The sequence below is a fragment of the Peromyscus californicus genome, unplaced genomic scaffold (genome assembly GCF_007827085.1).
Source record: "Peromyscus californicus insignis strain IS unplaced genomic scaffold, ASM782708v3 Scaffold_8__1_contigs__length_139910024, whole genome shotgun sequence".
Taxonomy (NCBI): Eukaryota; Metazoa; Chordata; class Mammalia; order Rodentia; family Cricetidae; genus Peromyscus; species Peromyscus californicus.
This window is the reverse complement of record NW_026294606.1, coordinates 36,213,490-36,240,086: the sequence shown is the minus strand read 5'-3', so window position 1 is coordinate 36,240,086 and position 26,597 is coordinate 36,213,490. Positions and strand designations below refer to the sequence as shown.

The following is a 26,597-nucleotide window of genomic DNA, read 5'->3' as shown; positions in this document are numbered from 1 at the left end:
TCATTCCTTTGATAGTTGGAGAGTAGAAGACCTTTGGACATTGTTTTAGTGGACTTATTGGCCTTCTAATTCTTAAGATAAATCTACTTCTTTTGTTAGTGTAAGCCTAGCATAATGATAGGTAAAGGCTAGGACTGTAGTGTTTCCCTATCGAGTATCACCTCGCTAGCCAGTGATTCAGTATAGATCACATTTACAGCATCAGACATTTTGCTGTATCTCAGTGTAGAAACTGTCATGTCAATTGTGTTTATGAAATGCTAAAGCAATCAAGGTGTGATGACAATAGGAAGAAAACGTGGCTTTTGAAAGGAAAAACATGGCAGGAGTTGTGTTGACATTACAATTAGACTTCCTCAGAAAAATGTTCCGTCAGCAGCAATGCTTCTGTGCCTCTGTGAATGCTATAAAGTTTGAACAAGAGTTCATTGATTGGATTAAGAGATGTAAGTGGTGGACTCCTGCCAATTTGTACAACGATGGATCTTTGGTAAATGTAAGACCAAATTCATCTGTGGTAACCCCAACATGCATTTGGAGCACTGAGAACAGTGAATGAATTTGGGTAGGGTAGAGAGACATGAAGGTGGACACATTTAAACATTTTTTTATGTTGGGTGCAATCCTGCCCCAAATAATATACTGAGCAGTTTTCTCCAGGGGAAGAACAATTATTAGGGATGAATTTATTCCCAAGGCACATGTTGTATACCAGAGTTGAGAGTATCTCTTGATGATATGAATTTACTGTAAAAAAATATTTGTTTGGGAGAAAATGAGAGCCTTTTATGGTAAAAAATGCAGGCCTGGACATTCTCAGCAGATGAGTCTGCTTGATAGACATGCAGTGGCCCCAGGGCATCCAAGATACGTGAAAACCAGAAGGATTCTGAAGAAGCAGCTGGAGTGGTAGTTGAGATGTGACCATATTCCCATTGTTGCCTGACTTTTCTGAGCAGTCTTCCACATTTCTACAGCCCCACTGGAAAGGTTCCTAGAGGGTGAAGGCAAAGGCATCCATGCGGATAACAGTATATTACACAGAGATAAATATTTTGGTGACTGAAATCTACCCTGGTCTACTCAATATTCATCTTTGAGGAATTATTTTGAGTAGCCATGAAAACATTCTCATTTGAAAGAAAGGTAGTTACCTTAAAAACTATTTAGATGCTGAGGACAACATCAGTTACACTTGTTGGAACCGGTAGCAAAGGGTTTCATTATCTTATGCTAACCTCTACTGTTTTATAGATAGTGAATCTATCCATAAAAAGGGCAAATAAAACAGATTAGGTTTTGTAGAATGACACCCTGTAGGAGTGGAAAAACACTCCTCAAAGTGTGAGGTTTTTGAAGACACTCATTGTGCTAATGTGTTTCCCATTAGGTTATACCAAGGTCAAACTCAAAGGTGACAATAAAGAAAAGACAAAAGTAACCACACAACAGCAAGGACACTAGAATGGTTTCCTTGGCTTTGACACAGGCTTCTAAATGTTTGACAGAATACTGCTAGAGATGAATAGGAAGACAACATACTTACCAGTTCTTGTAGAGTAGTCTTATAATGTACATATGTTCCATAGTTTTACTTCACTGAACTTTTACAGCCCCATAACAACAAGTCCCATATCAGTAACCTACCTTAATATTTAAATCAAACAAATATAATTCAAAACAAAGAAAATATTATGAAACCCATGGTTTTAAAGCACTAATACCCTGTGTTTAAATCAACAGGGACACGACAACAAAAAAGAAAACTGTACAACAATTTCTTCCAGGTTAAAACACAGACTAATATTTTAAGTTAGAAACTGCTAAGCCAAAATGAATAGCAGAGTTGAAAGTTCACTGACCATGATCAACTGAGTTTAAATCCAGTATTCCATGGATTATTGCGTATTTCTGAATGAATTAATGTAGTACAGTAAGTAAATAGACTAGAAAGCAAACTGCATGATACTGTCAAAAGATACAGAACAACTTGAAAATGTCAGTTTCCCTTCATGAAAACCATCCAGAAAAATTAAGATAATTAGAATAATGATAGATTTATCTATTGATCCTTTCAGCTCAGAACAATTTTGTTTACAGTACTTGAGGCTATTTTGGTTTGGTGTATACATATTTAGGATAATTTTGCTTTCTTTTTGATTGCTTTAGTTATCCTTACATAAAGCTTTATGTGTCTCTATTTCTAATAATTTTACTTTAACATTTACCTTTATCACATATTAATATACTGATTTTGCTTTTTTAAATACTAATAAGTACATTTTTCATTCTTACATTTTCATGATATTTCTATTTTTCAAAATAAATTTCAATTATCACACAAAATCACGCTTTTAGAAATACCATTTAATTTCTGTATTTCATTGTACCTGGCTCTCACTCACTCCCACAAATTTGTTTGTCTATTCTGCCTCCTTCTTGTCCTCATAGAAGACAATGCATGATTTCATATGATGTAATTTAAATCCACACATTATGGAAAACATTATATTTCTGTATTCTTTTTGAACCATAGCTATACTTTCCCATTATGAGCACTTTTGGGGGTGTTCTCACCAACACATTCCATTTTCTACATGTGTACATATAGTGTGTGTGTGTGTGTGTATGTGTGTGTGTGTGTGTGTGTGTGTGTGTGTGTAAATCTGTACTTTTCATATAAGGGGAAAAACCTGGTATTTGTCTCTTTCAGTCTGGCTTATTTCACTTAATAAGATAGTATAAAGTTTAATCTTTTACAACACATGGCATTATTTATTCTTCTTTGTGGTTAAAGTCTATTTAGTGTGTGTGCATTCGCTTTTTATTTGTCGTTTTTATTTGTTCATTCATCTGTTGGTATATAGTACACCGGTAAACTTGCATTGAAGGTTTGTACTTTCGGTTTCTGAAGAATGCCCACTATGATTTCTTTAATAGTTGCATCAGCTTACATTCCCACCAGCAGTGCATAAGCAATCCTCTCCTTCCATTGCCTTGACACAATTTGTCTTCTTGTATATACCCATTCTGATTCATGTGAGATGATATTTTGAATACATTTCAATTTGTGTTTTCCTGATGAGCAAATATATTGAACAAATATTCTTCACATATTTATTGTCTTTGTATTTATTCTCTGGAGCACAGTCTGTTCAACTCTCTTTAATCCAGATAAAATAGAATGGATAGATAGAAAGACAGACCCATGAATGGTTAAATACATGATAGAGAAGGATGTGATTAGTAATAGTCTACTGTCAGACATATAGTTGACAAAGATTTGTTTTATTTCTCCCACTCTTTATGCGCTCTGTCTGCTTTGATAGTTTATTACTGTCAGTGGGTATTTAATTCCATGAAATTCCACTTGCTCATTCTGGGAATCATTTCTGGTTCTACTAGGGTCCTGTGGAAAATATGTACATGTTCAATATTGTACGTGTATGTCAATCCAGGTCTTTCAAAGGATCTATTATCTGTTTCTGGATTGATTCTTGTCATTTTGAGAGATGCAGACCTAGTTTCATTGTTCTAGATGTGCACACACTTTCTTCAGTAACATTTTTTAAAATGCATGCCACGATTTTATACTTTTCGTAAATGTTAAATAGGTGTCAGTCTATGGGTTTAGAGTAGCATAATTTTAAGTAATTTATGTGTATGTGTCATGTATGTATCTGGGCTGACAGTTGCCAAAACATGCATCAAAACACTTTTGTGGTTGTCAAAGATCAGCTTGCAGGACCAGTTTTCTCTCTCTCTTCCTTTGGATCCAGGAATCAACTCAGGTCCTCATAGTGGCACCTTTACCCACTAATCCATCTCATCTGCCTTTTTTCTGGATTATCCATTCTCTCTCTTTTGTCTACATGTTTGATCAAGTGCTGATACCGTGCTGTTTCTGTCACTATTGAGCTCCAGTACAAATTTAAGTCAGGAAATTTGATAACTCTAACCTTGTTCTTTCTCCATCACATTGCTTGTTTTTTTCAGAACCTTTTCCCTTCCCTATGACTTTTAAATTATTTTCTCAAGTTCTCCAAAGAATGTCATTGTGATTTTGCCCATTCAGGGACTTGAGATATTGACCTCATTCAGTAGCATATCCAAATTCACAATATTAACTCTGCCAAGCCATGAGTATGTGTGGTCTCTCTATCTTCTAGAGCTTCTTCCATTATGCTTTACCTTATGTTTATGGGGTTTTTTTTTGTTGAGATCTTTTACCTCTTTCGAGACATTTATTTCTGATTATAGTATGTCATTTTTTTGAAGCAATTGTGAAAGGCTTTGTTTTCCTGTCTTCTTTGCATCAAGTTATAGATAGGAACTGCATGTTAGTTATACATGCCACAAGTGTGCTGAAAGTACTGATCACATACAAGAAATTTTCTTGGTCAAGTCTTTAATACCCTTTATGTAGGAGATCATGGTATCTGCATCAAGAGTTAATTACCTATTTCATAGTATTCTTTTGATTTCTTTCTGTTGTATTACTTGAAAATGAGGCAAAGGCAGAAATAACTTATTACTGATTTTCAAACAAATATTTGTGAGGTTTCTCAAATGTAATATAACTTATTTTTCATACATAATCTTTATAATGTTGATATGTGTTCCTTCTATACATAATTTCCACAGAGGTTTTATGATGAAGGGATGCTGAACTTTGCTGGATTCTTTTCGTGCATCTCTTGACTTCTGTCCTGTTGATGTTCATATGAGAACCATCCTTGTATTCTTGAGCAGAATTAACGTGATCATGGCCAATAAAACTATTTGTATATTACTAATTTGCTTTTCATGTGTTCCACTAGGAATATTCAGTCTATGTATATAATAAAAATTGATCCATAACTTTATTGTGTCCTGATATTGTTTTGATATTAGAATAGTAAAAGCTTTAGAAAATGAATCAGATGCTGTTATCTTCCTTTATACTTTATGGAATTGTTTGAAGAGCACTGATCTTAGTGCTTTGTTAAAATTTGGGTGAAATGGCAGTGAATCCATCTGCCCAGCCCTTTCCTTCCTTCTGTGAGTTTATCACTGTTTCAATCTCACTGCTAGTCCTTGATCTGTTTATATTTTACATGCTGTACTAATTTTAGTATGTTAAACAGTCAGCTATTTCTTGCATTAATTAATGCTTTCAGTGTATATCATAATTATCCTGTGTTTCACTTTTTGCACCCATGTGTTTTTATCTGTAATTTTACTAATTTGAGTGATGTCTCTAATTGTTTTATGAGAGATTTGTCAATCTTTATGTTTTGAAAAGAACCAAAGCTTTATTTGGTGTTTTTTATATAGTTCCTTTAGTCTCTTTTTCATTAATATTTGCCATGACAAGTATTATTTACAAACATAAACCTGTAACACAAATTCTAATTGCTCTTATTAATAAAAACCTGGAGTCAGATATCAGGATGAAAGCTGAAAGATCAGAAAAGCAGAGCAGCCAGTCACTAGTTCTTACCTTTACTAAATCCTCAGTCAAAAGGGGACAAGCTCCTGTCTCTATGAATCCTCAGAATGAATGGCTCAATCCTGTTTCCACCTGCTTCATATTCCAGTTGCCACCTCCCTAGTGCTGGGATTAAAGATGTGAGCCACCACCACCGCCTGGCTCTGTTTTAGATGGTTTCAATCTCTTGTAGTCCAGCATGGCCTTGAACTCCTGATCTTCCTGTTTCCTCTTCCCAAGTGCTGGGATTAAAGGTCTGTGCCACCACTCCCTGGCCTCTAGTGGCTAGCTCCACTCTCTGATCTCCAGGCAAGCTTTATTTATAAAAGCACAAACAAAATATTACCACATAAACCCCTTTGAACTTTCATTTGTTTTTCCTGTCTTTGAGACTTAGTTTTTGAGATCTCTGTGAATTTTCAATGTAAGCACTCACTTGTGTTAAGAACCCCTTTGATTTGCTTTTACTGAATCCCAAAGTTTCTAAAACATTGTTTCCATTCTTGCATTATTCCAGAGTTTAAATATATAACCTTGATTTATTCAATGGCATACTGTTTAGTTTGGTCTCTGGGTATTTTTATAATAAGTTTGGTTTTTCTTATAACTGATTGCTGGTTTTATTCCACTGTGTGTTCTGACAACCTCCAGGACATTATTTTGTATCTTTCATACTTAAGGTTTGCTTTGTGACCTAAAATGAGATCTTTGGAAGTATGATCCTTCAAACTGGATCCTAGATTCTCATCTGATCAATAACACTGCATTTTTTTCTTATGGCTTGTAGAATTTTCTTTTAATTTTTATGATGTTAAAACATTGATCTTATGTGGAATCTTCTACTCAGACCTGTCATACAGGGGCTCTTAAATGGAGAACTGAATCTTTAATCATAAAGTTAAGACCCTTTACATTTAGGATTATTATTCACAAAGTCTTATTCATTCCTACAATTTTTTTTAACTTGGTTGGACTGATGCTTCTTCTTCCATATTTTTCAAGTTTAATATAGAAATTGAGTTGTTTATTAGGTTGCACATGACTCATTTTTTTCTTTTTTTAAGTATAATTTCTATTTTATTTTATTTTTTACCACATGGTTTTGCTTCTGTCCTTATGAAGAGAGATATTTACATGGGCTTTGGTAGAGTTCATAGGGCAGCACCAGCAACTCTAAATCATAATGGGGTATTTAGTTCTCCTTGGCTGCCAGTGATGGATTCCTGACCACCTTGCAATTAATGTCACTACTCTTGCAGCAATGTAACTTGATATGGAGCTTGGAAAGCATATAAGCATCAAAGACACTGCTTTGGAAATGTCCCTGACAATACTGAGTTCTACAATGTTCCAAATGAAGAACTTCTTAACAGCTCTGTCCTTGGCCATGAACTGGGCCCAGATGGTGCAGTAAATTGGCTGCACTTGGCTGTACCCTTCTTTTGTGAGATGATTTTTGCTGCTGCCACTGCTTCTTCTTCTTCTTCTTCTTCTTCTTCTTCTTCTTCTTCTTCTTCTTCTTCTTCTTCTTCTTCTTCTTCTCCTCCTCCTCCTCCTCCTCCTTCCCCTCCCCCTCCTCCTCCTCTTCTTCTTCTTCTCTTCTTCTCCTCTTCATCCTCCTCCTTCTTCCTGTCCTGCTTCTTGTCATCTTGAAGCCTGCAATTGAAAGATCGATTATTTCCTATTCACTTCTTGTTTATGTGTTGTTTTCATGGAATGCATACTGTCCTATATTTCTTGGTGGAAACTATCTTTTCTTTTGGTTTGTTTAAAGAGGTATTTCAGTATCTTCTGCAATACTAGCTTAGTGGTCATAAAATGTCTTAATTTAAGCTTCTCTTAACATGTTCAATTGCATTGATAAAATCAGAACTTAACTTCCTGAATGAAACCATCTTGGTGGTCAATTACTTTCTTTCAATTTTTAAATATATTATTTAATATTTTACTACTTTTCGACTTTAAGGATTTCGGATGAGAAGTCTGATAGTATTCTAATATGATTGTATGATTGTCTTGGTAAGGAACCTGACATATTTCTAATAAAGTCACTATCACTCTGTCTCTGGTCTTCTCTCTCTCTCTCTCTGTCTCTCTCTGTCTCTCTCTGTCTCTCTCTCTCTCTCTCAGTCTCTCTGTCTCTCTGTCTCTCTCTCTCTCTCTCTCTCTCTCTCTCTTTCTGTGTGTGTGCTACTCAATCTCTAACTTTCTGTTTTATTTTATTCTTTCTTTCTACACACACACATACACACACACACACACACACACACACACACACACACACACACCTCCTTGTGACAAATAACTGACACAAGCAAATTAAATTAAGGAGAATTGACTTTTTTTACAGTTTGTGATTACATTCCAACTTATTAAGGAAAGCACAAATACACTCATAGCTCTTGTTTTTTGTAGCAACAACGTGATGGTGTTTGCATAGATTTGGAGTGCCTAGATGAAAGAGTGTGCTACTAAAATGCACTGGGATTTATCTTTTTCTCTATCATTCAGAATGAGTTTCCAGCCCATGTTATTATGCTATACCTCACCTCCATTTGGGTTGGTTTTAGCTCTTCTGTTAATACTTTCTGGCAATATCTTCAATGCAGGGCCTAGAGTTGTATCTCTGGAGTAATTATTAATCCAGGTATGTTAAGAATGAAGATTTCCTGTAATGGATATCTGACTATAATGACATGGAAGTTTGTTCTCTGATCTTATCTATTTCAGGATTTAGAAGTTTCCTGTATGCTTGTATTTTTCTTTTCTTCCTCCAATTGGGAAAATGTTTTGCTACATTTTAATTGAGCAAATTTATCATACCTTCCGTTTTTATTTCAGATCACTTTTCTGGCCTACAGACTCTTGTTTATCTTGTGGGTCACTTTCAGGAGTAGTCATGCTTATATAATCCTACTTTTTCCATGTATATAAACATACTTTTTCTTGAACTAAATCTTCATCCTTGACGTTCTTTCTTCTGGGTGATTTTGTTCACTATTTGTACTTTCCATAATGCTGGCAGCATCATACATTGTGGAGGCTTAGTCACATATTTGTGTCAATAGGAAAGAAATAAAAAGAAAAACACATACATACAGATGATAAATAGATAGAAACAGAATGAAAGAGAGACACACATAGACAGAGAAAGATACACACACACACACACACAGACTCATACACACACACACACACACTCACACACACACACGAGAGAGACAGAGACAGAGAAAGATGCACATACAGAGAGAGAAAAGGAGGAGAGTGAGAGAGAGAAAAAGAGTTGAGAATCACCTTAGAGGAACACACAAAGAAATCTTCTTGTACCAGGTCCCATCTCCTAAATCTCCCACCACCCTAATGCTGATAAAAGCTTCAACTTCAAGCCTGAGTTCCTGGGGATGTTATAGTTCTATATTGTAACATGACAAATTGTAGACTTTAAAAAGTTTGGGCTTCACCTTCCCTGCTTTTCTTCGTTTCTGAATTGCCCCCCCCCCCTTTCTTCCTTTCTCTACCTCCTTCATGATGCCCACTCTTTCTCCCTCTCTGTTCCCCTACCTCTCCACCCCAGACTCCAATTAAGGACACTGAAAGAACCCCCACAGCCTTCAGCCTGTTATCTGGGCCTAGCAGCAGCTGGGCAAAGAGAGGAGATAGAAGATAAGGTGACTCACCGGCTCCAACACTTCTGGCCAGGTGAATTGCCAGAGGCTAACCACTGTTGTTCCTCAGTGTCTCTCAAAATTATTCTTGATAAATACTGTTCTGAACACGTCACCTGCATAGATGAACCCAGGTGTCTATGTCAGAGATCAGGGTAAATTTGTTCCTTAAATGAGATTCTATACCCACACTGAATTCACTGAGAAATTTACTCAGAAATCCATGGAGGCTACTGTATTGTACTAAAGAAATATCAAACAGTCAGTATGTAGGAAAGTCTGGGAACAATGAAAGAATCAGAAAAAGAAAACCTGGTGGATGAATCTGTAAGCAAAAACAAGTTTATGTCTAAGACTCCAAGTACGAAGAAGCTGAGAATGATGATGAAGATATTGGTTTATATCAGGAGACGGAGCAGGACATCTGGGCATGGTTGCACCAGGAAAAGAACCAAGTCAAACTCCAAGTTCAAGCTGGTACGCAGCCTGACAGTATGTATAATATGTATAACATTGTTATACAACTCCGTATCAGCCTTCCTTCTGACAGGGAGGAAGAAAATCCACAAGGATGTCTTTGAAATGGAAGGCAAGGTCAAAAGCAAAGAAAAGTTCTCAAGGAAAATGGTATCTAGAGACTCCTGCCAAGAATATACAGACTCCACTGCAATAGACCTATTTGAATTTAGCTAATCTGAAAAACAGCCCAAGAGATAGAATGATCCTGCTAAAATTAGAGCAGGAGATTCTGCAGCTTATTAATGACAACAGTAACCTGTTCAAGAAGTTCCCACAGACAACTTTATATCACCAATGCTATTACAACAGGGAGTTACTTATTTGGAGATGGCCAACAATGTTGACCAAACTGGGAAAGAAAACCATCAATGCAAGAATCCTTGAACATTAGTTCTCAGGATGCATAAAAGATGAGAATAGAGAATTCCTTTTTATGATTATTATTCTCAACTTCAGCCTCCCTTCCCTCCTCTCCTTCCAGTCCCTACCACCCACTTCCCCTCTCCCACATAACCACTTCTCTGCTTCCCTTCAGAAAACAGCAGGCCTTCCAGGGATATCAACTGAACGTGGCATAACAGGATGCCATAAGACTAGGCACAAACCCTCATATCAAGCCTTGACAAGGCAACCCAGTAGGAGAGAAAGGGTCCCAACAGCAGGCAAAAGAGTCAGATATACCTCTGTTTCCATTGTTAGGAAACCCACAAACACCCCAAGCTAAACAACCATAGCATGGATGCAGAGGACCTAGCACAGATCAATGCAGGCTCTGTGATAGCCACCTCAGTCTCTGTGAGCCCCTATGAGGCCTGTTTAGTAGATTCTGTGGGTCATGTTCTCCCACTGGTGTCCTTGACCCCTCTGGCTCCCACAATCCTTCTTCCCCAAAGCTCTGCCTAGTGTTTGACTATGGATCTCTACATCAACAGAGATTCATTTCAAGAGAGATGAGGACAGTATGGATGAATATCATACCCTGATCAGAGTTCCACTGCAGGAGAAAAATAATGGAAGACAGAGAGGATATCAAAGAGTCTGAGAGAGAATTTTTGCCCAAGAGACTGGCTAGAGTGGACATCTAAGTGACATATGGGGAAATAGAAAGTCTGAGCCACACCTCAAGCAACTGTCAGAGTAGCATAGATGGGGAACTCAAATCCCTGGAGCCATGGCCTCAGAGCAGCACAGACTCAGAAGGCTCAGTCCAGATTATGTGATCCTATCACCCAATCAAGAAGCTCCAGTGGAATTTCCATCCTCATCAGAGCCAACAGCAGTGGTAGCAGCCAGGTGTGGCACTAGGTGGCCCAAATATGAGCAACCAGGTCATCTCACTCCAGTCTGTTGGGCCTTTTCCCTTGTACTGCCCAGCTGTAACAACAGTAGCAACAACAACTTCCTGCTCTTACCCCCTCTCCTCAGCAACTGTCACCCTGGAATAATCCCATTATTTCACAGCAGGCAAATGACCTCAACAACCCCTTCAGACAAATGACATTCAACTGAGGCAGCTAATCCATTCTCATCTCTCTTCCAGACCCAAATATTCCCCCAGCATCCTCAGCAACTTAGCTCCACCATGACTTCTACAAGCTAGCTGTTCTCTACTTCCAACCACTGCACCTCTCTCCTTGTACCACCTACTCACAAGGAATCCTGTCACTTCAAGGCTACCTGCAGGCCCCTCCACAGATTCGTTATTTTTAATATCCCTGGACAGTATCAAGCTAGCAATATCCACTTCTCTCTCCCCCACTCACTTGGACAAATACACAGGCACACACACATACACACACCTGGTGGCCTATAGCCCCCAGCATGGTCAACAGCTGCCTCTCTCAATAGCCTATTTTACAGTTCATGACTCCTAACCAGCAGCACACAAGTTACGTGCTTGGGGTTCAGCAGCCTTAGAACCAGGATCTCCTCAACAACCAGAGGAGCAGCATGGGAGGCCATATGAAAGGCCCTGAATTCAGTACACTCTGCTGCCTTCTTACCAAGCCCTACTATGCAGTGACTCACAAAACATTGTCCTGCCTCCTTTCCAGCAGCCCATGCTGGTCCCTCAAGTCAACCTGTGGAAGGAGGCCTCCTAGCAGGGCCTGTACCCATGTTCAGTATGATCCTGCTAGCACAGCAAACTTGTCTGAGTCCTTCTATAGGGGTTCTGCAGCCTCCTGGCTCTAATTAGTATCAGATACCTCAGCCTCCCTCTTCCTGAAGCTCACCACAGATAGCACAGCAGTGCACAGGAATGCCACCACCTTCTGGACCAAGTGCATTAATCATGCAACTGAATGTGCCTAATGGACAAGAGCACACACACACACACACACACACACACACACACACACACACACACACACACACACACACACACACATCCACCCATGGTCCAGTGGAGTCACTGCAGACATTACAGTATAGACCAGCAGGGTCAGAAGCCTGGAGACTTGTACAATCCTGACAGTAACCTCAGGTCAACACACACCGGTACAACAGCCCTGTCCTATCTCTTAGTCTCGAGCACCCTCTCCTGTCACCATGCTGCCTGCACTGGACTCAATCTCCTGCCTTTCCTCATATAGTCCCACGAGCCTGGGGGTCCTTCACAGGGTGGTGGGCACCATTCCCTCTCAGGGGCAGTCATTACAGCACAGTCTGTCCATTTGCTCTATGGCCAGTCAATTCACAGTGTGTCAGGGACAGAGTAGATTGAAGAAAAAAAAAAAAAAAAAAAAACAGAGCAAGAGACAAGTACTCCACCGACCTAGGGACAGCAAGTGCTCTGCTGGGAATGGTGCTGGAAGTGACAGATGTCCCTGAGGGTATCATCTACACAGAAACAGACAAATTCTTCACGAAGCTGGCACCAATATCCAGTGGTTTGTAACAGACAAACATGCACATTATGTAGTTGTACATACAGATGTTTGCTGAGTATATTCACTGTAAATTTTATGTAAGCCATTATTGATTGTTGGGGTAGTTACTTGGGGGGTAGTTTCATTTTTAACTTTAAAAAATAATTGTAAAAATGGACAGAGAATAGACCTCTCTTATACAAAGTCCTTAAAGAGGACAAGCGACTTACAACTTGTCATTGTCAAACAATAGAAATTCTGGTTGTAGGACAGTATATACTTAATGTGTTTCAATCAGCTCATTTTTGTGATTTCCCTAAAATTACTCATTTTTGTTAAGTTCTGGTAAAAAGTCAATGTCATTTAGGAAAGTCAAGTCCATGTTCAATTGGTCATAAAATTCATTCTTTTTATCCCCTCTTCTCTTGGGTTATCCCTCATTAACTTTTCCATCTAGTCTTGTGTTTAAAGGTTTTTTTGTCACTTTCATCTGCCAGACCCCCACACTGAACCATGGCCCACTTATGCCTCTATTGGTCCTATATGCTATAAATACTTCATCATTAAAACACCCTTATTACATTTCTTTTCAAGTCTTAGCACTGTACATCACCTCAGTTCTGGGACCCTTCTCTTAAAATTAAAACAAATCTCCCGAAAAATAGCCATTTGAAAACCGCTGTTTTTGGTCTGTATCACTCTCATGATGAGGAATTCTCTACTTTATTAGGTATATCCATTTCCAGAATCGGACTCTTTCTGTTTTAATGGCACTATTGTTATTCTTGCTACAGAGAGACCATTTCTTCAAATGCCATCTTATATTGAAACCCAGAATGTTAAGTACACTCACTCACTCTCATTAAAGAAGGGTTGTTTCAAAATGTCTTTTAAGTATCCTTTCCAGTCACTTTTTGCTGAATCTATATAATACCTGTAGCCACAATAAATCTGTCTGAAATTTTTGATTTCAATTATAGACCACTTTGAGGCCTTTTACTGTCACACTGGAGAGATTTCCCAGAAGTCTAAAATTCCTTCTTGTTATAAACTTATATAACACTGAAAATTTCACAGAATTGAATTGTCATTTATTTCCAACACCCTCCAATAAATTGCCATCACCTGTGTTGGAAACAGGCATAGATCAATGGGAAGAATGTTAAGAGAGAACACTGTAAGATGCTTTTGACAACCAATAACTGAGATATAAAGTATTTGTGGGTCTCATGACAATCTCTGGCCTTTTGAATGAAAAGAAAGATGAAATATATCAGAGTAATTAACATTTTGCCTACATCCAAGAGGTAATGGAGATGTTACTAGCTTAGCATGGAGCACAACCTTCTCTACTGTTCTAAAATATGGAACCATAGCAAGGTTTAGATTAAAAACTCCCCAGGCTATGTATGATAGCCCAGAATGGTTTGGCTGAAACACTGGTGCATCAGGGATTTTTGGCTGAAACACTGGCGCATCAGGGATTTTTCTCATGTGGTAGATATTTGTCTTGAATTCTTAAAAAGAAAAAAATCTAGTCTTGTTTTGCTTTAGAGCTGTAAAATTCCCATGGATGAAAGAAGAGACTTTTTTCTAATGATGAAACTTCTAGGAAAGCAAGGAACAAAAGAGGCATGGAAGGAGAACATGGGATACCACGGGTTATGTGAGTCAGAGGAAGGTAGCTTAGAGTTCTCGTGAAGTTGGATATCTTGACAGCACATTATCTTTCATACCCTATATTTTACTGATTTTTTCCTTTATTATTTTACTCCATAATTCTATTTTCTTGGTTCCATTTCAGTCTTTTTTTTTTGTCTACTAAGATGCCAGCTGGATTATCATCCAGTTTCTAAACCTCCTTGATAATCTAATATTTACTGGGAAGTACCTGGCAATCTTTCCTTTCAGGAGACCCACAGTGAGATAAGCCTATATTCTAATTAGTCATAATCAGTTGATAAACTGACTCTCCATTGTCCCAAGAGTCAAGATGAAGTACAGGAAATTTAAGTGTTTTAACATTATATTGAAGTCTTCTTAGGATTAGTGGTTTCCTAAGGAATGTCTGTGTGACTGACTCTAAGATGATTGTTCCTAGACAAAATTACTTTGGGGAGTAAAAAGAAGAGAAGAATAGCATCTGTTTCCTCTGGCGCCATGTGCTAATTATTTCTTATTGTTGTAGTACATATTTGTATGAATAGGAGACAAGAATTGGTAGAGACCACAGGATGGAGTCAGCAGTGATCTTTCACTGTTGGGACTGCGCTGATACAGTAATCTTGATGTATTTCTCTGTCAGTTGCTGGAAAGCATACTTAAATGGCCACTCTTCTTCAGTAGTGTGGCATCTGGACAGTGGAAAGGGTGCAGTATGATACAAAAGCAAGAGATTTAGAGTGGATAGGAAAATACAGCCAGGAATGTCTTCTGCTGAAGTGCTCTAGCTGGTTTTAAGAAAATGCTAGTGAGCCTCAAGGACCCCAAGAGAGGTATCTTCAACTTAAGGAATTCACCTTGGGGCACCTTCAGCAGTAAGTCTTTGAAAGAACCCTGGAAGTTGCCCATAGAAGAAGTGTTCCCTTTTTCTTGGTCTTCTTTCCAATTCTGACAAAGACAAAGGAATGGATATCAAGAAGCAGGAAAAAATAAGAAGTTGTGGGAAATGTCCATCTCAGCCTTTCTTATTGTATGACTTGGACCACAAGAAGGTGAAGTGGATATATTATATAATTTCAGCATGTGATGGGGTTGAAATCACATTAAAGGAGACTTGTTAAACATAGAATAAAGAGATCTTATAGGATGTGTCTATGATGAAGCTGAGGAGATGAGCATCAATAATTAGTCTTGTAGGCTTTAAAAAAACAAGGATACAAAGTTGCATGTTTAGGGAAGAGTTGGGAGTAAATGTGATTAAAACACAGTGCAAAATTCTCAAATAACTAATAAAATTGTTGAGTTTCTCAAAGTATTTCATTATTTCCAAGTTCTAAGTAGTATGGCTTTGGATATACTTTTCTTATTGATGCCACTCTTTTATTCTAACAACTTGATCCATACTAACTGTGATTCTAAAGTAAGTGGTAAGTCATCTCATGTTTTCCTTAAACATTTATTCTTTGTGCTAGGGTGGTCTCAGTGCTACTGATACATTTAGTGCTAAATGAACCAAAGATACTGACATGTATTTTCACACTTTGGCATAGCTAGAATGTCTCTTTTTATTTTATAAAGGAGAACAATTACACTCTGGCATACTTTAAAAAGTATGAAATTATAAGAAACTTAAAAGGATGGCTCATCAATGATCTTTTCAAAATTCTTCAGCGTAGCAGCTGTCACCATTAACAAGCACACACCTCAGGTACTTGAGGTAAATATCAATTATATATGTGTCAACACGAAGGCAGTAGAACAATTTATAAAGAGCAAAAAAGTGACTTTCTTCATCAGCTGCCCGTAAGGAATCTAGATCCTTCCAGTCAGGGTACGTCTCATTTTCCTCCAGTCCAGGATGAACCTAAAGACCAAACAAGTAGTCAGACAATTAATATTACCACTGATTGCATGATTGTATATAACGTTACTGATTGTATTTTTTATGTCTTTTTTCCTTCTGAATACTGATTTATATTAGGGGAAATGTTAGTAATGTACAACGTTGGTCGGGAGCATGGATTTTCAGAAATCTAGCACAGAATATTAAAAATCTGTCATTTAAAAACTAGGATGGAAACCTGCTTTTCCATTTTCTTACAATAAATTGATACCATTTAAAGTATGGTATTTTGTGACTAAAGAGATAGAGGACCAGGGAATTGTCACCTGAGCATAGATTTCTGTTTTGCCAAGGGACAATGAAAGAGCTGATGACAGTTTTCTCACTTAGGAGGCAGACAGGGCAGGGGTGAATGTGCTAAGAGACAAGGAAATAATCAGGAGCATGTCACTTTGCTCAGGAAAGTTACTCTCTAAATGACTGTAAAGAATAGCTTCTTTTATGTCCATCATAATGGTTAAGCTGAATGCAAGATGTGTAGCTGAAGTTTTCTAGGACCCGGGCAGGACCAAGAAAATTTCAGCTACAAAGATGGAGTGCCTAGATTATGCTCTTATGAAGTGAGGTGTGTCAATTTTATCACTCACTACAGGAGTCATGTCATTAGGGAAGGAGAAAAGTGGGAGGTAAGAAGACTGCTCACCTTGCTCAGTATCATTATGATGCTCTCCAGAAGCTCACTGTTTAGGATCTCAATGCCTTTGGCTCTTGTTAAAATAGCATCAGGGGCACCTTTCATATCACGAAGTTGAGTCACTAGGTGATGCAGAGGCTTATTCCAGGCATGCACTAAGCTGAGAATCATTTTCAGGAAGTTTTCAAACTATATATCATAAAGGAGCAACAATATTAAGATAAACAAAGCACATGAGGATTAGTTAGTTACATGCATTTTTAATTAGAAAGAATAACATAAACACTCTTGTAGATAAAAGTGGTGTAGAGCTGTAAATTTCAACCATTCACCTACATTCTGCCAGAATAAAAAACTTACATAAATAACTTTTAAAATATAAATTTAAATTTATAATAAAAACATATAAATAACTTATATAAATTACTTTTTGTAATGAATTATATTGATCATATTTTCTTGTCCATTTGAAATTCTACCATCTGTGCTCCATGTGAGATCTCACATATTTGATTGTTTTGCTTGTCCATGGGACACCAAGACTTTGCTTGTAACTCAGAAGGTTCCTGGCAAACATGATTTAGAAAAGACAGATGTCTCAAGTATCAAATACTTACCATTTAACTCAGATTCACCTTTCTAATAAACTAGATTGATCACTATTATGCTAGTTTACTACATTTAGGTAATTTTACAATATTAATAAAAAGATATCTTGAAGGCACTTTCTATTGATAAATGTGATATCCTGAGTCAACATGATTCTTTGCCCCTTGTCTCTAACAGAACAATCTGTTTCTTGGCATGTACAACACAAGAACAATGATACAACCTTGACTTTAATGAGAACATGGATAGAAATCACAAGAGAATTCTGACCCTCCAGTGTGTGCTCCCTGCAGGAATTTTACATGAAATTAACTGTTTTAGAATGCCTCCTGTGTTAATATTCACTAACTATTCTAGTGGTCATGAAAATGAAGAGAAGAAGGAATCCAATGGGCACAGCAATAGAAAGATGTAAAAAATCAAAGGATAGAGGCAAATCAAATGGTGATGACATACATATAGGTTGCTTGGATAATGGCAGCATATGCCTAAGAACAAGGGCTTGAATTGATAAATACCAGACATTCCTCCTAGTTACTGTAAAGGTCCATTGCATTAATCTTTTTAATTCCTCATTTTTGTTATCTCAGCTAACTTTTACAAGGCTATTTGTAGTAATGTTTTGTTTCGTTTTTTAAAAAGAGTAGTCTATGAAGTGCCTAGTCATGGAGTGAGTCTCTAAAAACATCTACAAACATTCTCTATTCCTTTAAATCTTATCCCTTCACTTCATTTTATTATTTTCAAAATGATGTCAAATTAATTCATTGGGAGAGAAGTTATGACAGGAACTCAGACGGGAAAGATCACAATAATTATGAATGCAGTTGCTGTGATATGTTGACCTCATCACAGCTGAGGGCATAGGAACTTTGCATAATATATAAAGGATTAATTTGTACAGATACTTTTATTAAGGCTCAGAGGAAAGTACAAAAGTCATGAAGTAATACAAACATAAAAATAAGAACCAGGAGAATTGTGAGAATCAAGAAGAGTCAGTGTAGTGGTCAGTATTGAGAAATGTTGCCAATGAGGAGATATTAGTAATAGATAATAATGGCAATGGCTTTCACACATCTTAGGAATACACATAAATGTATTTTTATCCAGGGATATCCAATTCAGTTAGTAAGTCCTTATATAATAATAAATAAAATCCAGTGACAGGACATTTCTGTGTGGCCTTTGAGAGTTTATGGCTCTCCTACAATACTATTTAACATCTGCTTTAACTTATAATTTATCAACTATCTCACAAGATTTTTTATTTAATTGATCACTCTTGCCCCATTTCCCTGCAGGTGTAATTATAGTGTTTATAACAATCTACAAAATGGCATAGCCAATGTGTTGCTTCAGTTATTATGTGAAAAACCTGGTCTGAGTACTCACTGAGATATCTCGGGCTTCCTCCACAGTTTCTGGAGTATTAAGAGAAAATGTGTGACAGCTGTTGAGAGTCTCATTCATGTACGTCTTATTCTTGAGGAAATCCAATACCTACAAATGTTAAAATAGAAACTGTGTTAGTTCAGTTTTGGGTATTGAGTAAATGAATCCATAATGAGCATATGAATTAATTCAGTAGATCTGTAATTTTTACAAATGAGCACTACATAAAATCTAAGATGGCCGGGCGGTGGTGGCGCACGCCTTTAATCCCAGCACTCGGGAGGCAGAGCCAGGCGGATCGCTGTGAGTTCGAGGCCAGCCTGGGCTACCAAGTGAGTTCCAGGAAAGGCGCAAAGCTACACAGAGAAACCCTGTCTCGAAAAACCAAAAAAAAAAAAAAAAAAAAAAAAATCTAAGATGAAGAAATTAAAAAGCTATCCCTTTATCTAGATTTTTCCTATTAAATTTGTAATCTCAATTTGTTTTTCATCTAATTATTTTTGAATTCTCAGACTCTTTCCCTCTTTATCATGCTCTTCTGTTCTCACAAACAAAAATCAAAAATTTTTATTTGAAGGAAAAACCCTAAAAATAATAAAATTACAAAATATGAAGGGTTTTAAAGATAACCTGTATTTAGAGTTTGAGCCCACTGTCATGGTTTCTATGAATCTATATTTATTAGTCTTTGTTTTCTGATTGTCTAAACTGAAATGCATGCAGGCATTATAAAATTATAGATATTTTTTCTACTACCACTGAACACATATAACTTGTACCATTCAAAGTAAAACATAATACTTGAATGCAATTTTTCAATATTACTAAGTGTAAATTTATTAATATCTATGAATGATTAGATAAGAAATAGTGATCCTCCTTAGGAAATGCAAATTTCAAATCAATTAAAAACATAAGAGAAATTAATGTTTACATATTTATCAATATATAAACTTAAATGCTATATTGATTTAACTATAGTTTCTGAACTATCTTTTTTTTTTTTTTTTTTTTTTTTTTTTTTTTTTTTTTTTTTTTTTTTTTTTTTGGTTTTTCGAGACAGGGTTTCTCTGTGTAGCTTTGTGCCTTTTCCTGGAACTCACTTGGTAGCCCAGGCTGGCCTCGAACTCACAGAGATCCACCTGGCTCTGCCTCCCGAGTGCTGGGATTAAAGGCGTGCGCCACCACCGCCCGGCCTGAACTATCTTTTATGTAAATCTGTTAAAAGCTAGTTTGTGGAAGTTTAATGGGTGACTATGAATGTTGAGACTTAAAGGATATTAGTCAAGAATAGGGAATAAAAAGATCTTATGAATAAAAAGACAATATAAACATATATTTATCTCAAATATAGACATTCTTGGGATGCCCATTGTTGTATTGAAAGCCTTATCTCTTTTCTCCTGCCATTAATTCACTTGAACACATAGCATATAATCAGCAGTAAAAGAGAATCCAGTTTCTCTCTTAAACCATCCCTCCAATTAAACAAACTTTGGCCTCTGAAACGTCTAAGCAATTATTCCTTGCATTCTCTTTTTAGTGAGGGATATTTTTTTTTTTACTTGTGGAAGTAAATTCTTGAGATTTGCTTTGAGGTGTTTATCATGTAAATTACATTGCAAACCTTAGCAAGAAGGTTTTGAGTTGTTTTTTGTTTGTTTGCTTGCTCCCCCCACCCGGTGTGAATATTATTTTTGTTACTGTTGCTTGCCTTTGAAGAAGGTAGAAATCAGTGGGGTACTTACAAATTTTTTGAACATTTTTGCGGAGAAGCCGTCGGAGAACTAAAACATCATGAGGGGATGAAAGGAAACTCGTGAGTAAGCACAGAATGAGCACATGCATACTGTAAATGCAGAGATGAATTCTCTGGCTCCATTATCTCCTACAAATGCTGCCTGATGTCAAATAGATAACATACAGCCATTGGGAAGAGATAAATCATGTCCTTTCTAAACCTGCCCTCCCACAGAATAAACCTGAACTGGAAATCTTTTATACAATGACTCCTGGCATTTAAGAGTTTCTGAGAGGCTAATAGCTTTTGATTATTCTTCTTTTTCCCTACTCGGCATCAAAACAGTTGATATTTGTTTTACACATTCTAGGAAACTCACTATACTGTACTTCACTGCTACTGGATGTCTGCAGTGGATAAATGAAGATGCCACTGGAGATTGGCCTCCTGTAAACAAGGTAAGGAAGTCAAATCTCTTTCTGAGATGTGACTAGTAGGTATTACGTTACAAATGTAAATTTAAGAATAATGTATTTTAAGAAAAATAGCATGTCACTAGAAGTAAATTTTGTAAGTCAATGAATTCTTTGAAAATCCTTGTGATATCTCAAAACTGCCCCTACCCTTCTTGTTTTACTCTTCAGTAGTTCCTGCTTTCTCTTATCTATGAAACTTGTATTATTAGAAATATGGTTCAGGTGATTTCTAGTTAAGACTAGAACATACTAGAGTCATTGGCTGGAAGGCTCTTTTTGTGAAGAAGCCAGAAGTAAGTGAGGTACTTACAAATAATTTTCGCATCTCCATAGTGAGAGCGTTGGTGGTCTGTGACAGTGCAATGGCATGATCAAACAGGTCCTTGAGGGACACCTCACCACGGTCACTCGCCTTGTCGTGTACGGGAGCAGAAGTCACAGTCTCCCACTGGAGTAGGTTTGACATGGACAGCAACAGGAGTACCCCTACTTATAGAAAAGAAACACAAGCTATACTGGACCTCTCCATCTGTGATTATCAACCATGATTCTTTCTTGGTTACTAAGAAAAATGTCACCTCTTCCAGACCTGCCACTCTGCTCTGTCACTGTACAGCTATGCTACTGAATTGACATCTTCTAATGAAAAAATCCAGTTAAGTAACTACATTTGCACGGCTATATAGTTTCTGAACTTGGTGGTAGTTCCTATTTTTTGGATTGTTATCAGAAATTATTATGAAGTTTTCAAACATTTGAGCTTAAACTATTGAGTGAGTGTTTTAAGTCATTCTCTGGGGACAGATTAGTGTACTGGGAATTTCTGCTGAGGTTAAGTAGTCACCATCTCCTATACATTTTTGTTATAGTGTAGACAATGTTTACATTGTGATAAGGACAACACACTACAATTTCAGCTTCATGCCTGATAAAAAATAAACACAAAATTGCCTGTTGCTCAATACTGAGGATGAAGAGAATCCTGCCATGAAAAGGATTCTGTAGCCAGCATTGCTCACTCACAATAATAATCCCATTCATTTGCCATGCTACCAAAAGCTTCAGGTTTTTTTCTCTGTGAATTTGAGCTTCACAACAGCTGTGTAGGTAGACTGGGCTAGTGTATTACCATTAAACTATATTGACCAATGAGGAGCCTTACAGGGTTAAGTGATTTTCCTTAAATCCTATTCTTAGCTGGTGTGGGAAGCAAAATGCCTACACTATAGACTTTGCACCCCACACTGGCCTATCTTAAATGTCTTGGGCTTTCATATAGATTAGGGTGGCAGAGACCATGCCCATAATCTTGAAGCTCAATGTCACCAGGCACTGTTATTTGTAAAGTACAAACTTTACCTTTGATTACATGCCCTGGTAGTTTAGATTTTCGTCTACTTCCATGGCTCTATCATATATTCTCCCTTTTCTTTTTACAGTGACTGGTATTGGTTTCATCACCAATTTTATTTCACAGATGGACAGAAACAGAGCTGTAACATATCAGTAATTTACACACTCAGCAGGATTGAACTAGCATATGTCTCAGCATGAAAAGTCCATTCACATTTAGTGATACAAATTTGAAAAAATTCTCTGTTCCATGAAACTTTTAATGAATGCAATGGGAAATGTATAACCTAAAATTAGAACACTGGTAAGACATTTTCATGAAAAATGCTTAAACTTAAATACTAAAAAATAACTAAATAAACCAAAATCTTTGCACTACACAAGATAACTATCAACCATTTGCATGCAAAGAAAACATACTTCAGAAAATTTTTATTCTAGAAAATAAATTAAAAAAACATGCTTCTTCAAATTTGTATTCTGTTTCATAGATATTTATATATTAAATAAATATATCTGCTTTCCTGCCATTTGTCATCTGAAGGATTTTCATAGTTTAAGACGAGTACAAGGGGTCAAGATCATGATGGGGAAACTCACAGAGACAGCTGACCGGAGCTAGTTGGAGCTCACTGACTCTGGACTGACAGCTGGGGAACCTGCATGGGCCTGAACTACACCTTCTAAATGCAGGTGACAGTTGTGTGGCTTGGGCAGTTTGTGGGGTCATTGGCAGTGGGACCAGGATTTATCCCTAGTGCATGACCTGACTTTTTGGAGCCCATTCCCTGTGGAAGAACACCTTGCTCAGGGTATCCCTCCATAGGGATACAGGGGGAAAGACTTTTCCTACCTCAACTTGATATGCCAGACTTTGTGACTCCCCTTGGGAGGCTTTACTCTTTCTGAGTAGCTGATGGAGGGTAGGGTAAGAGGGAGGTCGGGGGTGAGCAGGGGAAGGGGAGGAAGGGGGAACTGTGGTGTGGAAAGAAATTAAATAAAAATAAAAAAGAAGAGTACAAGGAAACTAATGACTCAGTTTTTCACTTCACAAAATGCAATTTGCTTTTGTTAATAAATCCATTTAATTGGAATTATTGTCAGGAAAAGAAAAGCAAATATTAGTAGTGATTCATGTTTTGAAAAGGATATTTTGCTTGAATGAAATTGACAAAACAGTATAGCTCTTCTAGCCTTGTCTAATTTGCTTCTAAAATTGAAGGTATGATAAAGTTCACTCAATTCCTACAACTCCTAGCAGAGACCCAGGAACCAGAACATGCTGCTTTCTTCTACAGTAGTTCCATATGGAATTTATAAAATTCTGTGGTCTCATTACAGTCAAATGTCCCAGTATCTGCAATTTTGACTTTTAGAGGTGGCTCAGTCCACATTCTGGAGCTCTCCGTGTTGTACATTGCTGAGCAGACTCATTGCTGGTCTCTTCCATTAGACAGAGTACTATTCTTCTTTTCTACTTAAATCAAAAAAGATTATGCAAAATGTCTCTAGAGATTGCTGTCTATCTCCAGGGTAAGAAAGCTTCCCTTTTGGAATCACTGATGTCAAAGTATACTGTGCAGTTATGTTCTAGAGCAATGATTAGAAAGTACTTCTCTGTTCCATTTAGCTTTACTTTTGTGAGTTAGGCATAAATAAAGGTCAATTCAGACCATGTGTAAGAGCAAAAACACCAAAGAGGCAAATGGTCGAAACCAGCTTTGCAAAATAATGCATTGTTTAAGCTCACCTGGAAGAAATTGGGAAAGAATTACTTACATAGGGATGGCTGAGTCAAAGACAGCAACATCTCTGAAGAGCTGACCACAGCTTGACTGCTGATTCAGGATAGCTGCTTCAAAGCCGTTCTGCTTTAAGTTAATTTTCCACCGCTACATATTGCAGTATACCATGCCCAAGGCCATCAACTGCTAGGAGGCAGGCGGAAGTACACGCCTGCAATCTCAGTGATGGCTCCATGTTTCCTTCCCCTCAGAGGATGTCAACAGCATAACAATGGTGACTAAAGTGGTCATAGCTGCATCATTCAGCTTATTTCAGGGTCAAGACAAAGCTCCAATTGAAATTATAAATAACCAGAGTCATCTCCACCCTATGAAGATTGAATTTCACAAGCTAGGAAAATAACTATGTCTTAGACCTTTATTTTTTTTCCTTTAGATTCTTGGGTATTTTGGTGACCACTTCTGAAATACTTCCTGAATATTGGATAAGATGACCTATTTGTTTCATGGTTTCTGAACAATGGAACACAAGACCACAGGATGAATCACATGCTGAGCAGCTTAGCTTTTATGAGTCTTTGCAGGTATCCATGGATCACTGCAGGTGTTTGCCATTATATTATATTCTAGGCCCACAAGAGTAACACAGGGTGCAAATGCAGATCCTTAGAAGGCTTTTGCACTAGTAAATGACATTCATGTCCTGAAACAACATCAATGAATTTCTCATTAGTGCCTAAGACTTGACCTCTATAGACTTTGAGCGAGGCTTATTGTAACAATCAGGTTCTTTCCATGAAATTAACTTTAATCTATTCTAGATGTATTGGGCTACACCTATATGAGTTGGGACACTATTGGATAAGTTGATACATATGGTTTGGTTCAGCAATAATCTTAACTTGGACTAAATAAAGTTCTCTTTGTGATAGTTCTCAACAGTAGCGAGCTATCCTGTGGCACTACAGAAGTCAAGCAATGCTACGTTTTCTTCTATCTAATCAGGTTTCTTTTTATCATGAAACCAGAGCATGTGACTTCTCATTCCACTGTCTCTTATTTTTGGTACTTTTACATCTAAGACACTGTTATATTAGACAGCTGGCCCCTGGAGCCTCACTGTCACACACTTCATAGGCAGACTGGGAAAATGAGGTATGAAGAAGAGTTCATTCAAAAGAAGAAGAGGTTCAACTGGTAGTTCCCTGATAGTGTGTAGGATTCTAATGCTTTGGTGACTACAAGACTAATGAAAAGCAATTTGGATCACTGAGCTTTGTTGAATGTATTAAGAAATAGGGCCATGAAGGTGACAATGATATCACATCTCCTATGTTAAGTAATGATCCTGCCAAAATTTTATACAGTGTACTTCCTCGAATAAAAGGGAACACACACACTCTAGACACATCTCTGCTTGAGATCATGGTATGTATCCGAAGTAGAAAGTTTTACCTGAGAGTAAGACAAATATGTTGAACTTATTTTTTAGAGGAAAGGAAAGCATTTGTGGTGGAAAATTTTCATATAACCCTGAAATCTTTCCACAGACGGATGTGACCAATAAAAAGCAGTGGCCAAAGAGTCTGGAAGCCATCAAATCAGGAGTGTTCTTAACAAGATAACTGGGTTGGCAGGTGTGAATTGTCCTTTGCCCCACTTACCTGAACTGGGCTTATCAGTTCAAGTTCCTCCCAAGTTATCTATTCTTTTGTCCACTGGAAGATCCCATAAATACAGAAGAAAAATGCTCCTAGGAAAGACAATGTCTTATGGAGACATAAAGGTGGGAATGTCTCCTATTCACTCTGCTCTGCCCAAAATTGATATTTAAAGAAATCAACTGAAATAAGTCATGGAGTATTTCATTTGTAAGTTGTATCTTATTTGATTTTTCTAAGATTTCATTTTTATGTTAACTATGATATGCATGTGTGTATATGTTGAGTCTGGGTTTGGCACACAGGTGCAATGCCCATGGAGGGCAGAAAAGGGTGTTGTATCTCCTGAAGCTGGATCTATTGGCAGTTGTGAGCCACGTTGCCCTGATGCTGGGAATCAAACTCATTTTCTCTGTAGGAGCGGTATGCACTCTTAAAACACTGAGCCGTATCTCCAGCCCCTGCTTATATTTGTTTGCTTTTTTTCATTTCTGAAATAGTCAATTTATTTATTAGTGTTTTTATTGAAATAGAATTATATCACTCCACCTCCATTTCCTCCCTCCAGCCCCACCCAAAGACCCTTCCTTAAACCCCTCCTATGATGACTCCACTCTCAAGTTGAAAGTCTCCTCTATTTTATATTTGTTTTATACACACACATGTGTGTGTGCTGTTATATAAAAATACAAACCGATGAGTTTATTTTTGTTGTTTGTATGAATATAGTTTTAAAACTGAGGACTCTTCATTGAATAATCCATAAGAGGGCTCATCCATGGGAAAGGCCAAGTCTCCTTCTAGCAGTCAAATAGTTGCCTGCAGTTCTCTGTCTGGGGGTGGAACCCTCTGGAAGTTCCCTCTTCCATTAAGATGTCCATTGATATTGCT

At 37.4% G+C, this 26,597-nt stretch overlaps 1 protein-coding gene and 1 pseudogene across 1 annotated transcript; one reads left to right on the top strand and one right to left on the bottom strand.

Moving 5' to 3' along the window:
• The first annotated feature begins 319 nt into the window (after nt 1–319).
• LOC128103855 (R3H domain-containing protein 2-like) lies at nt 320–12,556 on the top strand (annotated as a pseudogene).
• Nucleotides 12,557–15,834: 3,278 nt separating this feature from the next.
• LOC128103854 (prolactin-7C1-like) lies at nt 15,835–24,110 on the bottom strand. The gene is given in 6 exon segments (XM_052728498.1): nt 15,835–16,053; nt 16,736–16,915; nt 18,731–18,838; nt 20,479–20,517; nt 21,258–21,436; nt 24,080–24,110. Coding segments are annotated over 6 exon segments (756 nt in total).
• Between the last annotated feature and the right edge of the window lie 2,487 nt (nt 24,111–26,597).